The sequence below is a fragment of the Eretmochelys imbricata genome, chromosome 7 (assembly GCF_965152235.1).
Source record: "Eretmochelys imbricata isolate rEreImb1 chromosome 7, rEreImb1.hap1, whole genome shotgun sequence".
Classification (NCBI taxonomy): Eukaryota; Metazoa; Chordata; order Testudines; family Cheloniidae; genus Eretmochelys; species Eretmochelys imbricata.
The window spans coordinates 1503292-1519434 of NC_135578.1; the positions used below are offsets into that span (position 1 = coordinate 1503292).

The 16143-nt window shown below is 48.4% G+C and overlaps 1 protein-coding gene across 1 annotated transcript in view; it reads left to right on the plus strand.

The window, feature by feature from the left end:
* The window catches only part of IMPDH2 (inosine monophosphate dehydrogenase 2), a 28129-nt gene extending 12272 nt beyond the window's left edge, over positions 1–15857 (plus strand). The window contains exons 6-14 of the mRNA XM_077822579.1: positions 1320–1407; positions 2166–2365; positions 4856–4946; positions 6222–6317; positions 10223–10366; positions 14187–14331; positions 14443–14586; positions 15073–15156; positions 15595–15857. Coding sequence (XP_077678705.1) covers positions 1320–1407; positions 2166–2365; positions 4856–4946; positions 6222–6317; positions 10223–10366; positions 14187–14331; positions 14443–14586; positions 15073–15156; positions 15595–15616 — 1014 coding nt within the window. The 3' untranslated portion in view covers positions 15617–15857. The remainder of the gene's footprint in view (positions 1–1319; positions 1408–2165; positions 2366–4855; positions 4947–6221; positions 6318–10222; positions 10367–14186; positions 14332–14442; positions 14587–15072; positions 15157–15594) is intronic.
* Positions 15858–16143: the final 286 nt, after the last annotated feature.

Genomic DNA, 16143 nt, shown 5'->3' on the forward strand with positions numbered 1-16143 from the left:
CTAAAAACGAACAGGTGCTGGGTCATCATCCAAGACTGCTATAACATGAAATATATGCAGAATACGGGTAAAACAGAACAGGAGACATACAATTCCCCCCCAAGGAGTACAGTTACAAATTTAATTGATGCATTATTTTTTTAACAAGCATCATCAGCATGGAAGCATGAAGGGGCATACGAATGTTTAGCATATCTGGCATGTAATGTAGCAATGTAGCCAATGCTGGCTACAAAAGTGCCATGCGAACGCCTGTTCTCACTTTCAGGTGACACTGTAAATAAAAAGCGGGCAGAATTATCTTCCATCAATGTAAACAAACTTGTTTGTCTTAGCGATTGGCAGAATAAGAAGTGGGACTGAGTGGACTTGTAGGCTCTAAAGTTTTACACTGTTTTGTTTTTTGAGTGCAGTTATGTAACCCCCAAAAAATCTGCATTTGTAAATTACACTTTCACGATAAAGAGGTTGCACTACAGTACTTGTATGAGGTGAATTGAAAAATACTATTTCTTTCATTTATCATTTTTATGGTGCATGTATTTGTAATCAAAAATAATATCATGTGAGCACTGCACACTTTGTATTGTGTGTTATAATTGAAATCAATATTGAAAATGTAGAAAAACATCCAAAAATTTGCGATTAATCACAATTAATTTTTTGGAGTTAATTGCGTGAGTTAACTGTGATTAATTGACAGCCCTAATTTAGATGTGAACTCTTCCTCCCATCCCCTGCTCTTATTCTGCAGCATCAGGCACTCCCAAGCAGAGTCCTCCTAAAGCCAATGTGCTCGGGAGCACTGTCTGAAAACAAGCCCAGTGACTGGTGGAGTTTCTGCCAGGAACAGTAAGAGGCTGTGATTATATCAGGCAAATGAGTGCTGAAGTTAGGTTCCCTAACCTATTAAAAGTACTTTGGTCTGGATTGTGTAGCTATTGATGTGAGGGGAGTCTGTGCTGGTGAAATCCCAAGCAGAGGGTGAGAGGTTCTCCCTTCTCTCAGGGTGATCTCACTGGGTCGCCCGGCAGAATGGAGAGACAGCTGTGTGCTGGGCTCCATGTGGATTTGAGTGGACTGTTTGAGTGGGTATAGAGCGCTGCAGGCTGAGGATTTATTTCCATGGGCTGCTCCACGCTATTGTGTGCTCCCTCATCCCCCATTCCATATGTCACGTTTAGTTGGGACCCTCTGGCTCCTAGCAAGTGGCCACTGAAGCATCTTTGCTTGGCAGCTTGTTTCTCCTGTCCTGGATCAGGTGGGAAGGAGCTCTCACTTGTGTGTGACTTTAAATTCTTTGCCCCCTTTTCTATCAGATTATGACAAAGCGGGATGATCTCGTTGTCGCCCCTGCAGGGGTAACGTTAAAGGAAGCAAATGAAATTCTGCAGAGAAGCAAAAAAGGTACCGTGACTAGCTGTGTGTTTTGTGTGGGAGAGCTGTGTATGGCAGAGAGCAGGGGTAGGATGGGAGCACACACTCGTACGTATATGTGGAAATGCTCTCATGCTCATCTCTCCACACATTCCGTTCGTTTCTCAGTGCAAATGTTTTTCCCTACAATAAAAGATTATGATGCCAGGTGTCCCCATGAGGTGTTCCTTCCAAATCTCCTTGGGGAGAAGGGGATGGTAAGGACAGGACCGTCCTGGAGCCCCAAATGAGAGTGACAACCTGCCAAAAGATTAAAACCTTCACCTTCATCTGAGTCTGTTTAGAACTTCAGGGATTCCTGCCAGTCAAGGTGCTGAAAAGTTGTAAATGCCAAGAGCGCACTTGGCTGTAGGCTTTTAATTTTGTATCCAGTTTCTAGTGTCTGGTTTCAGAGGCTTATGAACAGCTCAGTTCCTTTGGGGGGGTCTGGAGTGACTCGAGTACAAGAGCCCTTTTTGAATTAAAGGCTACGTAGCACGATCAGGATCATAATACTGAACCCTTTCCCAGTCCTACTGACTTCTCATTCTGCCAGCTGGGATGAGAACCAGAGTCTGCTGGGTTTCAAAAGCAAACCCTGTTCTGGCTGCCAGTCATTCTTTGCATCTCTGGCATACAGTGTGAGCTGGGTTCCTTTAACTAGGAACTCCTCCCCTGAGGGCCAGTCTGGTGTGACACCTATCTTGTGAGAGGCTCTGCAATGACGGTGTATTTATATTTATTTCAAGGTAAGCTGCCAATTGTTAATGAGGAGGATGAGCTGGTGGCTATAATCGCTCGCACAGATCTGAAGAAGAACCGTGATTACCCGCTGGCATCCAAAGATGCTAAGAAGCAATTGCTCTGTGGCGCTGCCATTGGGACCCACGAAGATGACAAATACCGTCTGGATCTCCTAGTGCAGTCTGGGGTGGATGTCGTTGTGTTGGTGAGCTCCAGGGCTTGGCTTCTGTTTTAGTCGAGTGGATTCAACACACCCTGAAAAGTTTTTGACTAGCATCCCTCTTCATAGCAAAGCTTCATCATGGACTTTGTGATAGGCACATTGGCACAAGGTGGCCAAGCTTGGACCTGCGGGGCAGGAGGTAGACTCTAGTCTAAATGGCCGGTCTGTTCATGGTGGGGCATTATGATGGCATGTGTGTTGATCTAGATACTGGTCTGCTAGCATGTGGTGATTTGTGCAGCTAGCTATATTGAGTTCAGGCTAGATGGCTGTAATTACAAAGGTGCTCTGTTCGCTTGATGTCTGTCACTGACCATTGGACTAATGTACAGGCATGTGTTGGACTCCTGGTGTGAAATAAGTGTTGTGTCCTTTAATTACCTGATAATTAAAACAAATAACACAGAGGGACCAACATAGTACTCCTCAGCAGTCTGTCCTGTCAGCCCCATGTGTCTGATCATTTGGGCACAGGAGTTTGCACGTGCCCTTGCTGTTGATAGGTTAGTCTGAGAGCCCATCTATAAAGGAAATGGGAGATATTCACAGAGCATGGTTATACAGTGTTCTACCAGAGAACACTTGTTTAGCAGGCCGTGTTAGTTAGCTGGATTAGTCAGAATCACCTTCCCCCTCCCATTCTAACGAGGGGGGCCAGTGCACTTAATGTGGAGCCTCCATAAGCAGGGACTGCTCCTGCCACTGCCCTGGGAAAAAGGTGACTAACTTTCCCTGCCTCTTAAGGTGTGTCTTCACGACACAGGTAACTTGAGTTATAACCCATTTTACCCCTAACTTGACTCCTGTCCACATACAAAAATCTCTAGCTGGAATTAAGCAGTGCTTTAAGCTCAAGCTTGCTGTCTCATGAGGTGGATGGGGAGGTGGTGCTCCAGGGATGCTGACTCTGGAGCTAGTAATGCAGTGGGGATGTAACGGCTCCATTTATATCTCCTCAAGAGCTAATCCAATCGCTCTGTGCTACTAACGAGCTCTCTGTGTAACATTAGTGTTGTTTTGAAGTGTGGCTGCTGTCACGCCTGGCATTAAAACCTAGCTTATCAGAGCTATGGTGTTCAGAGGTGTGAAAAATCTCACGCCTGAGTGCTGTAGCTATGCTAACTTCCGTTAGTTCGAGGGAAGAATGTTGCCATTGCACAGGGAGGTGGAGTTCCTATGGTGACAGAAAAACCCCTTCCATGGCTGTGGTCTGGTCTAGTCTACAGTAGACATGTAGGTCAGTTTAACTACGTGGCTCAGGGGTATGAAAAAATCCATACCCCTGAGTGGTGGTGGTGACCTGAGTCCCAACATAGACAGTGCTAGGTTGATGACAAAACTCTTCTGTCGACCGAGCTGCTGCTCCTCAGGGAGGTGGATTACCCCGTGCCGAGGAGAGAACCCCGCCTGTGAGCACCGGCTGTGTCTACGCTGACGTGCTGCAGCGTTTCAGGTGTCGCCGAGCCCTGTGTCTGCACGAACAGGGTTACGGCGGTACAGCGACGGCGCATGTAGGGTAGACGTGGCCTCGCCCAAGGCAGGCTAGTTCTGGCGCAGTAACCAGAGCGCTCACCTGTCGTAACTGGAGAGGACTGTGCTGTGAAGGCACACCCAGAGTAAACTGAATGACAAAAACCAAACTGCATGCATGGGAGTTGGGAATAGTCTTCCTTGAGCATCTCAAGGGTCTCTTTGAATTCAGCATTCGATACTTTGGGGGGCCCGTCACCTGACAGTCGTCATCAAGTCTTTATCTTCACGACGCCTCTGAGGCCAGGCAGTGCTGCCATCCCAGTTCTGGGGCTGGGAGACAGGTATAGTGATGTTAAGTGACAATTTGTGGCAGAGCAGGAATTGAACCCTGGTCTCCTAGCCAAGGCCAGTGCTCTAACCATGGGACCATCCTTCCTCACTTGTGTAGACTGTAACATGGACATGTGCGGCTTTTGTGGGGGTGGGAAAGGACCATTTGGAAGATGAGGAATAGACAGGTGGCTAGCTGCCATTCCAGTGCTAAGGGCTTGGACTGACCTCCCCACACCCTTTCTTTCAGGGAAATATTAGTGACCTCACTCAGGATGAGATTGGCAGCCCTCCTCTTGTCATGGGGTTCACAAGTTGAGGCCTCAAAATGCAAATAATTCTCTAAAGAATGCAGCTCTTAGATTTGAGAGGACTGGAATCTAGCCCTCAGTGTGAGCTGTTCTAGTCTCTGGGAGTGCTTGTGTCTGTCTGTCTTGTGAGATCTGCGTTCATTAGGCTGAAATGTCCTGTAAGATGGAAGTTTGTGGTGGTTTTTTCTTGTGGCTCATGTCTTCTGGGCCTTCTGAGCCTGGGCAGTGGGGTCTTTCAGTACTGAAGTGAATTAATCACCTGTTTGCAATGTGCTGAAGTCTCTGTGACTCTCCTAGGGCTGGATTTAAAATCCTTTATAGCTATTTTGGTTGATTTTTGTTTTTCTTTCTCTTCTAGGATTCCTCTCAGGGCAATTCCATTTTCCAGATCAACATGATCAAGTATATCAAGGAGAAATACCATAACCTACAGGTCATTGGAGGCAATGGTAATCTGCTAAATGGGATTTTAGCTTCTAGACTTTGACTGTTTTCAGTTGCAGTGAAAGATGTGTTGACCTGCTTTATATAAGCATCCCTGTCAGCTGTCCAGTTGGACTTTTGACCGATATCTCAGATGTATAGAATATGCTACAGCCCCTCAGCACCTGAGGGACACTTCTTTTCCATTCTATGTAAAAACTTTTCACTCAGGGTTAATGCCGTGTGTGCAATTCCCTGCAGTTAATTCTTTTGTTTCCAGCCTTGATCCTTTTCTCTCTGGGCTCTGTAACATTGGTTAGAAAGCTTTCTAGAATTTCAGGTGTCTGGTTCTTGGAGGACTCCTACTTTGTGTGGAAAATAAATGGAAACATCCATGTGAATCTGGCTGAGCAGAGTTTAACTCTTTTCCTCTTGTCTTTATCTGCGTTACCAAATGTGTTGCTAACGCACCATAGTGTCTCCTTCAGCCTTTTGTCCCCTGCATGGCCGTAAGCATGTCTCATGCTTCCTCTGCCATTGTACAATGCATTATAATGGCCTTACTAGTCTAGCTGCAACACTGAGTCCCATGCACCATTGGGATAGGTGGGAAGCACTTTAACATCCAGAACTTTGTGGATTCAGCAGCCAGTACAATGCCAGTGAAAAGGGCAGTAGAGAAGCATGGCCCTGGGAAATCGGCCAGACACGAACCATGTTGGGAGGGACCATGTTAGGCTAACCCCACCCCTACCCAGGCTCTGACATCAGGCTGATCCTCCCATCCCCCTTGAGGGGGTGGCTGTGTAAGTGTGAAGCTAACCACTGGTCCCTGCACACCAGGATGGTAGGGTTTGTTCCTAGAACAGTTGGACATCAAGGCCTGATTGTCACCCGGGTTCAGTGTGCACATGCCGTGGCTGTGGTGGCTGGTGCATGCGCACACTTGTTGGCTGGTTGAGAACCAGCCTTTTGGTGCTGGATTGCTGTTGAGATTTTAAACTGACTTTGTGCATGACCTGTTGTGTTACCATGCACACCGACACCATGGGCCTGCCTCCAAAAGGGAGCACTCTCCAACCCTAGATCACTGCGGGGCTGCGAAGCTGACTCGGGTGCTGTTTGTGGAAGCCATTTTGAGATGCCCGAGTGGAAGGTGCTGTGCAAGTGCAGAGGTCCCTTTCCCTGCCAACCCATCTCAGGGAGGAAGCACCTTTGCAGGAAGCTAGGGCAACTGGTTAGCTACTAGTGGTGAAAGGAGACAATGTTCTCATTTTAAAACCTTCGTCTGTTTGCTTCAGTGGTGACAGCTGCTCAGGCAAAGAATCTGATCGATGCAGGGGTCGATGCTCTAAGGGTCGGGATGGGCAGTGGCTCCATCTGCATCACACAAGAAGGTAAAGAAAATGTTTAATATCTTCTCAATAGCTAGAAGAACAAATATCTGCTAAACATCCACCTCATATCCAGAACCCACAATAAGTCCGTGGAGCCAGAGTCCTTGAGTTCTGGTGCTGTTGTGGTGGTGACTGTCTGCCGCAGGGCTTGTGTAACTGCAATAGGATTTTATAGCTGTGTAATGCCAAAGACATGCCATGGCTGGGTGTGGGAGCGTAAAAGTGCCACTCATCTGATCTCCACCTAAGTGAGCAGGGCAAAGGAGAGGGCATCAGGTACAGACATCGGGGGGCGTGGGTAGGGGTTTCCATTTGCCCAGCATAGCTAGGAAGGCAGCAGAGAGGATGGTGATAAAACTCCCAGGGTTGTTTTCGTGGCCCTGCCTGTGGCAGCTGCAGCTTAACGTAAGATCCTTGTGCGTTTAATGGAGAGTTGGTCTGCTGGATCGGTGCCAGTTCACAATTGCCCACCGAAGCTGAGGTTTTTGAATGCAGCTATTGCAGTTAGCAGGATCCCAGGGGAGCCTGTGCCAGGCAGGCCGTGTTTCTAGGGCATAGCTCTCTGGCTAGCTACTAGACTGAGTGGCTGGGCGTGTCCTGGAATGAAGACTAGTTTTAAAGCTGCAACTGGACATCACAGTTCCAAGTGCTTCAAGTGAAACAAACAGAAGCAAGGGTGTGGATGCCATGTGAAGGGCCATCGCTGCTGCAGTCTGGCTGCAGAGCCCCTCTTGTGCTTCATCAGTTGCCTTTGCTGTAATGGACCTGAAACAAGCCGCTGACTAGTAAAAGCAGCCCTTTGCCGTACGCATGCAGGGTCTTCCTGCAGATTCCAGCAGCAGTACTTGGGGCCCTATGAGGACCCTGGGGAGGGGTGACACCCCCTTGGGGACAGTCCCCTGTACAGAGGATCTGTGGTAAGGGAGCACCTGCTGCTTGGAGACTGTCTCAGGTGTTGCACTGGAGAAACTGTCGTGTCTCTTTCGTGTAAGAATGTTTTATTCAAGAGCCGCCCTTACGCTACCCAATCCCCGGCTGCACCAGCAATTCCTGGTCTGGGCCAGACCAGGCTCTGCTGGGAGCACGAACAGCACTTTCCTGCTTCTTTTCATTCTCCCTTTGGTGCTCTCACCCATGGAGAACTGGAGAAAATGATGGCAGATTCCAATCTACAACGTGTTTAATACAGCCTGACTCTGGGAGCTCTGTCCCTATCTTGGCAGCAGTGGGATAGAGGGGGCTGCAGAGACAAAACATCTGTTCTTCACAGTGGATGTTATGTGGCTGGTGTTTCAGGACCAGAGGTCTATCCAGCCTTAGCTTCCCAAACCTGTTAACCCTCTCAGTGCCAGGAAGGCCAGGAGGCAGGTTGAGGATCCAGTGTTTCAGCATCAGATGGATTACTCCCTGAAATGTCCTTGGAGTAGGGAGAGCACATGCCAAGTGCCATGATGTGCTCCCTGGACATGGCCTTCAGCTTAGCATCCTTCTCTGTGGATTGGACTAAGAGGGACCCTCGATGTCCGAGCTGTGGCTCAGTTATCCCAGGCTCGGCCTGGTAAAGTCACTGCTGGGGGCCTTTATTCTGCTGCTGCTGTTCGTTTCTAAATTGTATTTGTTTGTTTTGTTTAGCTGCTCCACAGATCCCTCCAGAACTAAAGTCCCACAGCCCCAAGTGCCCGTCTTCTGTCATGGGCACCTATAGTAAGTCACTTGCCCTATTGTCAACCTTAATTCTGTCTTGAAGCAAGACCCTGATTGGCTGCACATGGCCCCTCTGCTTGTTTGAGAATAAGTGGGTTGTAGATGCACTTGGGGTTTTGTGGCTTTGGGTACTGGTAGTTGACCCAAAAACTGATGCTGAGAAGTCTTTTGGATTTCTAAAGCAGGGTTCTGAATTGTCCTAATCAAGGCCACCTGGGCTCATCAGTGTCTTTAATCCAAACCCAATTTAAAAACCTGATTGAGCTTCCTCAGTGGTACTGCTGAGCCTCTAACTGGAAGGTGCGGCAGGTGGGAGGATGGTGCCTATGCAGAGCCTGCAAATCTGCTCTGGTCTCTTAATGATGGGAGAGGTTCCACCTTAGCTCAATTTTGCCTTGTGTGAACTAGCCATGCTGTGTGAATGTAACTTCAATAGGGACTTTCACCCTGTGGCAAACTTGGAAGGCACATCCCAGAACCATGCCCTTTGCCAATGATTCTGATCTGCGTGTGTGAGGAAGGGCTCTTCTCCCTCTCACCTTGCGAGCGCTACTTTTTGATGTTGTTACAGGATCAAGTAGGCGACCAAGATTAATCTTGGCTTTTGCCCTGTTTGCTATTTGTGAAGCACTTCAAAGGGAATGAAGTTTCTGTTTCGGATCCTGGGTTGTACCCACTAGCATGACCGTCCTCTCTTAGTGCCACCCCTTACAAGCCTTTGCTCCGAGTACAGGGGAAGTGTGTGTACATTTTGAACCCTGCTTTGGAAGCCTGCACCTCCTGTTTAAGTCTTGGCACTGGGAGCTGGGACAGCCAAATACAGTCCTGTGATGGTCCCATGTGCCCCGTGCCAAGAGGTGAATTAAAAAGGGCTGGTCTCAGTGGTTACTTCTATAATATAGCTGCAGATTTCTGTTCTTGGGTAGAGAATAATGGGATCCAGAGGCTTGGGGCCCTGGGTTTCTTTGAAATCAGAGGCTTTTGCACAGAAGAGATGGTGCTGTCACAGGCTGCTGTAAAGGCACCCTCAGTCTCTTCTTCAGCAATGCAGTACCAAATGAGACCATCTCTTTAACACTAACAGCATTCACATTATTGCTAGCAGACACTTCTTCCCGGCTGGCTGGGTCCAATTAATATTGACTCTTTCACGATCGTCACCTTGAATTCTCCTCTCAACCTGAGCTGCTGGTGCTGAGCACAGGGAGAAATACGTGTGAGCCAGTGCAAAAATTAGTTTGTAAAGAATCCCTCTTCTGGCAAAGCACCAGTCTACTAGGCGTTGTCACGCTTGATGCTGCTCCAAAGTGGCAGCCTGAAACCCTGCATCAAACATGATGTTTGCATCCTGAATTACTAATCTTGCATGTTCATAATCCCATCTGAACCATTGTGCTAACTGTGATTGGAGGAAAGGCCTCCTGGTGATTGTGTTGCTGGGGGAATCTGAGGGATGGGAAGGTTATTGTGGCATATTTGCATGCACTTGGCTGTTAAATGTACCCGAATACATGTCATTCAGTGGTTTCCCTTCTGGTGTTTCTTTGTACAGTCAAAAGCCTGAAGTTGCTAAAGCACTGGTAAATCTGAGACCAATCTGTATTTGTCCCCACTGATGGCTAAACGTTAGAGGCCCTGCTATGCTGTGGAAACTTAAATTTCCAGCACCACATCAATCCGCCCTCTGTCTTTCCTTTTCTGTTGCATATAAACAAACTCTCTCCTTTTGGTCAGATGCCTCTTCCTGCCAGAGTCAGTCTGTCAGGAGGCTGACATCCCATCATTGTGATGATCAGCAGTGCTGGGAACACAGCAATCATATGGGGACTCCCTGGGCTTGGGTTTCTTGGGTCTGGCTTCTTTCTGTGTCTTACTAGACCTCTGGCTGAACACTAGGTGGTGAGTGAATCAGCACCCTTAAGGACTGACCAGCTGGTGTCCATGATTTCACCAGGTCTCTTGGCTCATTCTGTAACCACTGCAAAAGCTCTATGGCATTGGGGCAGCAGTTACTTCATAGCCCCCGTTCACCTGCCTTCAGAGACTTGGGGCCAGGGCTGCTTGATTTTGTGTGGTTTATTCCACGGGGAGAAGCAGACTGGGAGGTCTGTGTGTGACTGAAAGCTGAAGGGCCGTTAACCAAGGGGGACTGCTGCAGCACCTGGTACTTGACCGTTCACCCTTTCTCTTCCTTGATCTAGTCTTGGCCTGTGGCAGGCCCCAGGCCACAGCGGTGTACAAAGTGTCTGAATATGCCAGAAGATTTGGGGTCCCAGTGATTGCAGATGGAGGGATCCAAACCGTGGGACACATTGCCAAGGCCCTGGCACTAGGTGCTTCCACAGGTGAGGGGGAATGAGGGTTGGGTGGAGGCCGGGGGGAGCTTAGGGCATTCAGAGGGGTGTCTCCTTTGTGGGTGATTTGCTTTTGCCGTTGGAATATCAACCCAATGAGTGAACTTCTTACTGACTGCAGACTACTTTGCAGTGCTCGCTTGGCAGTGTTACGGGAGCTTTGCAAGGGCAGTAGCATTGAAAAGCCCTGACCTTGTCAGCATCAGTGCCAACACCATCAGAGCAGGGCCAGGAGCGAGAGATTGCTGGTGTATTTACATTGTGCATAGGGCACTGATCACACTACTCTAGTGCTCTGGGCAGGGAGAGACTGCCAGGACAGTGCAGCATTCTCCTAACAGGTGTGCTGGTGCCCCATAATCCTGAATTGCCAGATGCCCCATGCACTAGGCTTCTTCTAAGCAGAGTGCCAAACAAACCTGGCTGTGTCTTGGCTCCTTCGTGATCTAGGCCATTTTGCCCAGCGGTAGGAAAGACGGGCTAGGAAAGAGACTGAAATCTAGGACCTCTATGGTGGCATTCTCAGAAATGCTTCCAGTTCGACGTGCAGGGCCAGGTAGGCAGGCAGAGCTTCAGAGTCTCAATGCGTGGATGAGATGATGGTGTAGAGAGGAGGGGTTTAGATTTATTAGGAACTGGGGGAACTTTTGGGATGGGGGAGCCTGTACAGGAAGTATGGGCTCCACCTAAACCGAAGTGGATCCAGCCGTCCAGCATTTCACATTACAAAGGCTGCAGAGCAGTTTTTAAACTAAGAGATGGGGGGGGAAGCTGATAGCTGCAGAGGCGCACGTGGATCAGCCAGAGACTTCTCTTAGAAGAGAGTCTATTGAGAGAGATTCTCTAGGTTTTAGTCATGAGGAGGGGATGGAAGAGGATAAAGTATGGGCCAGATCAGATGAGAAACGTTCACATAAAGAATCTGACACATCAGAAAAACAGACAAACAGTGACAAGTTTTTAAAGTGCTTGTATACAAATGTTAGAAGTCTAAATAATAAGATGGGTGAACTAGAGTGCCTCGTGTTAAAGGAGGCTATTGATATAATAGGCATCACAGAAACCTGGTGGAGTGAGGACAATCAGTGGGACACAATCATTCCGGGGTACAAAATATATCGGAGGGACAGAAGAGGTTGTGCTGGGTGAGGGGGAGGGAAGAGTGGCACTATATGTGAAAGAAAATGTACAATCAAATGAAATAATCTTAAATGAATCCACAAGCTCCATAGAATCTCTGGATAGTAATCCCAGGCTCTGATAAGAATATAACAGTAGGGATCTGTTATCGACCACCTGACCAGGACAGTGATAGTGACGATGAAATGCTAAGGGAGATTAGAGAGGCTATCAAAATAAAGAACTCAATAATAGTGGGGGATTTCAATTCTCCCCATATTGACTGGGCACAGGTCACCTCAGGACGAAATGCAGAGACAACATTTCTCGATCCTTTAAATGTCTGCTTCTTGGAGCAGCTGGTACAGGAACCCACCAGGGGAGAGGCAACTCTCAATCTAGTCCTGAGTGGAGCGCAGGATCTGGTCCAAGAGGTAACTATAACAGGACCACTTGGAAATAGTGACCATAATATAACAACATTTAACATTCCTGTGGTGGGAAGAACACCTCAACAGCCCAACACTGTGGCATTTCAGAAAGCAGAACTATGCAAAAATGAGCAGGTTAGTTAAACAGAAATTAAAAGGTACAGTGACTAGAGTGAAATCCCTGCACGCTGCATGGACACTTTTCAAAGACACCATAATAGAGACTCAACTTAAATGTATATCTCAAATTAAAAAACACAGTAAAAGAATTAAAAAAGAGCCACCATGGCTTAACAACCATGTAAAAGAAGCAGTGAGAGATGAAAAAGGCATCTTTTAAAAAGTGGAAGTCAGATCCTAGTGAGGTAAATAGAAAGGAGCATAAACACTGCCAAATTAAATGTAAAAATATAAAAAGAAAAGCCAAAAAGGAGTTTGAAGAACAGCTAGCCAAAAACTCAAAAGGTAATAACAAAATGTTTAAGTACACCAGAAGCAGGAAGCCTGCTAAACCACCAGTGGGGCCCCTGGATGATCGAGATACAAAAGGAACACTTAAAGACAATAAAGTCATTGCGGAGAAACTAAATGAATTCTTTGCTTCATGGCTGAGGATGTTAGGGAGATTCCCAAACCTGAGCCATCTTTTGTAGGTGACAAATCTAATAGTCACTGATTGAAGTGTCATTAGAGGAGGTTTTGGAATTAATTGAGAAACTTAACAGTCACAAGTCACCAGGTCCAGATGGCATTCACTTCTGAAAGAACTCAAATGTGAAATTGCGGAACTATTAATTATGGTTTGTAACCTGTCCTTTAAATCAGCTACTGTACACAATGACTGGAAGATAGCTAATGTAATGCCAATATGTAAGAAGGGCTCTAGAGGTGATCCCAGCACTTACAGACCGGTAAGTCTAACATCAGTACCAGGCAAATTAATTGAAACAATAGTAAAGAATAAAATTGTCGGACACATAGAAGAACATAAATTGATGTGCAAAAGTCAGCATGGTTTCTGTAAAGGGAGATCGTGTCTTACTGATCTATTAGAGTTCTTTGAGGGGGTCAACAAACATGTGGACAAGGGGGATCCCTTCATTTCTATTTATTAATATCTTCATAAATGATCTGGAGGATGGTGTGGATTGCACTCTCAGCAAATTTGCGGATGATACTAAACTGGGAGGAGTGGTAGATACGCTGGAGGGCAGGGATAGGATACAGAGGGGCCTAGACAAATTGAAGGATTGGGCCAAAAGAAATCTGATGAGGTTCAATAAGGATAAGTGCAGGGTCCTGCACTTAGGACGGAAGAACCCAATGCACAGCTACAGACTAGGGACCGAATGGCTAGGCAGCAGTTCTGCGGAAAAGGACCTAGGGGTGACAGTGGACGAGAAGCTGGATATGAGTCAGCAGTGTGCCCTTGTTGCCAAGAAGGCCAATGGCATTTTGGGATGTATAAGTAGGGGCATAGCGAGCAGATTGAGGGATGTGATCGTCCCCCTCTATTCGACATTGGTGAGGCCTCATCTGGAGTACTGTGTCCAGTTTTGGGCCCCACGCTACAAGAAGGATGTGGATAAATTGGAAAGAGTCCAGCGAAGGGCAACAAAAATGATTAGGGGTCTGGAACACGTGACTTATGAGGAGAGGCTGAGGGAGCTGGGATTGTTTAGTCTGCGGAAGAGAAGAATAAGGGGGGATTTGATAGCTGCTTTCAACTACCTGAAAGGGGGTTCCAGAGAGGATGGTTCTAGACTATTCTCAGTGATAGCAGATGACAGGACAAGGAGTAATGGTCTCAAGTTGCAGTGGGTGAGGTTTAGATTGGATATTAGGAAAAACTTTTTCACTAGGAGGGTGGTGACACGCTGAAATGCGTTGCCTAGGGAGGTGGTGGAATCTCCTTCCTTAGAAGTTTTTAAAGTCAGGCCTGACAAAGCCCTGGCTGGGATGATTTAATTGGGGATGGGTCCTGCTTTTGAGCAGGGGGTTGGACTAGATGACCTGAGGTCCCTTCCAACCCTGATATTCTATGATCCAGTGGACATAGTGTACTTAGATTTCACTGTTTGTTCAGATCACAGGGTCAGGCTGCCCCCCTCCTAAGATGCAGGCTCTGCCCCTCCCCTTCCCCCCAGTGGCTGAACAAAAGCCTTGCTCCAATGTAAGCTCACCTGCTGCATCTCCACAATGAGCATTGCACGCCCCCCTCCTGCTCCCTGAGCTGTCACTAATCTTCTCACTGACTTTAGTGATGATGGGCTCTCTCCTGGCTGCAACCACGGAAGCCCCTGGAGAGTACTTCTTCTCGGACGGAATTAGGTTGAAGAAATACCGGGGAATGGGATCATTGGATGCTATGGACAAGAACTTGGGCAGCCAGACCCGATACTTCAGGTAGGAGAGACCTGGCATGAGAGGCAATAGGTCCCTGAGTCTGTGAGATCACTGCCTTAGCCTGCCAGGTCGGGTTTGTTCCACAGGCCTTTTGTTTTCAACCATCCACAGTGAGACAGATAAAATTAAAGTGGCCCAGGGGGTCTCTGGTGCAGTGCAAGACAAAGGTTCTATCCACAAGTTCATCCCGTACCTGATCGCTGGGATCCAGCACTCCTGTCAGGATATCGGTGCCAAGAGTCTGACCCAAGTCAGGTAAGACACCTCCCCGCGTGTGCGCTCAGCTAATCCTCAGTGCCTCCATGGAGCTCATCTTGTCATCCCTAAGCTAGTGTCTGGTATCTGGCTTCTTGCAGCTTGTAGTCAAGGCCCACCATGTCTCATAGACCCTGATCTCTGTGGCGCAACTGAGCTGGAGCCCCTTCTCTCCTCTCAGTCCCCAGTGGGCACACCCTGGAGGAGTTGTGCTGGGAGGGAGAGCACTGCCCTTTGCAGACTGCCCGGGCAGTCTTACTGAGGGAGGTGCTGGAGCTGGCTGCCTGGCTCTGCTCCTGCCAGAAATGGAGGGGAAAGGAGGCAAAGCCTTGCTCTTCCTGTGCTGCAGTTGGTGTGAAATCTCCTTGCCCCACTGCACAGTACAGTCTCTCCCCAGTCCTGCAGCTCCTCATGGCACACTGAGGGCCAGAGGCCTTCTAGCTGCAGCCTGGGGGAGCCTGACCCCAATCTGCTTTCCCTTGGCAGAGCCATGATGTACTCGGGAGAACTGAAGTTTGAAAAGAGAACAACATCTGCCCAAGTGGAAGGAGGAGTTCACGGCCTCCATTCGTAAGTCCTGCCAGTGCTGCCCTTCACTGGGCTCTTGGTGGCTCCAAACACTGTTGGATGTGGCCCAGCACACGTCTAATGCTGTTGGCCTTGCCCTTGCTGTCCCTGTATGCAGTGGTACATGCTGCATCGCAGTGGTACATGCTCATTGGCTTGCAGTGAGCTGGGCTGTTTTTTGGGGGGGATGGTTACTGGCTTCCCTGTTTGTAGCAGCCAGAGCTGTTCCATGATTGCACTGGCCTTGGATTCTCCTAACAGAGCAGATCTACTGCAACTGACTGTCCCAGCAGAGAGGACCTCTGGTGTACTACTCCTGGGGCCACCAGGCCCAGCTCTGTATGTGTCCCCCCTCTGCTAGCAGGGGTCTGTGTGCTGGGCTGGGCAGGCCTAGAGTTAGAGGGGCCAGTGCCCATGGCTAACTATTTCCTGTCCCTTTAGATATGAGAAGCGCCTCTTCTGAAGGAGGGTCTGTGCCTGTACTCAGCACCTTGCTGCTCTGCAGCACTCAGCTGCCATGCACCTGAGCTGCTCCTTTCACAGAAGTGCCATTATCCTGCAAGCACCTGCTGCTTCCTGGGTTCAGCAGCTGTTCTCCTTCCCTGTGAAGACATCCGTCCAGGGCTCCCGATGCCATGGGGGCAGCAGGACTCAGGCCCCGGCCTGCGTTGGACATATGTTACAATAAAAGAAAAGAGGTGGGACTTGTCTGCCTTTCTCAGTCTCACCACCTCAGGCCTCCTTTCCCCAGGTTGCAGTCCCCGACTCCTGTCCCATGTGCTGTTTGAGGAGTGATGCTGTCACTCTCACCCCTTAAGCTGGTTTTGTTGCTGGTCTCTGAATTTGCTCTTTTTTGTGAGAGCAACCATTGCCCCCATGTACTCCAGTCACAATTCCAGGCCCTGTCTGTCCTGTAAATCCCTGCTGCTCTCAGCCTGACCACCACAGCTTGCTCGAGTGCCTCATGAGGGTTTTCTACTGCCAAGTGGA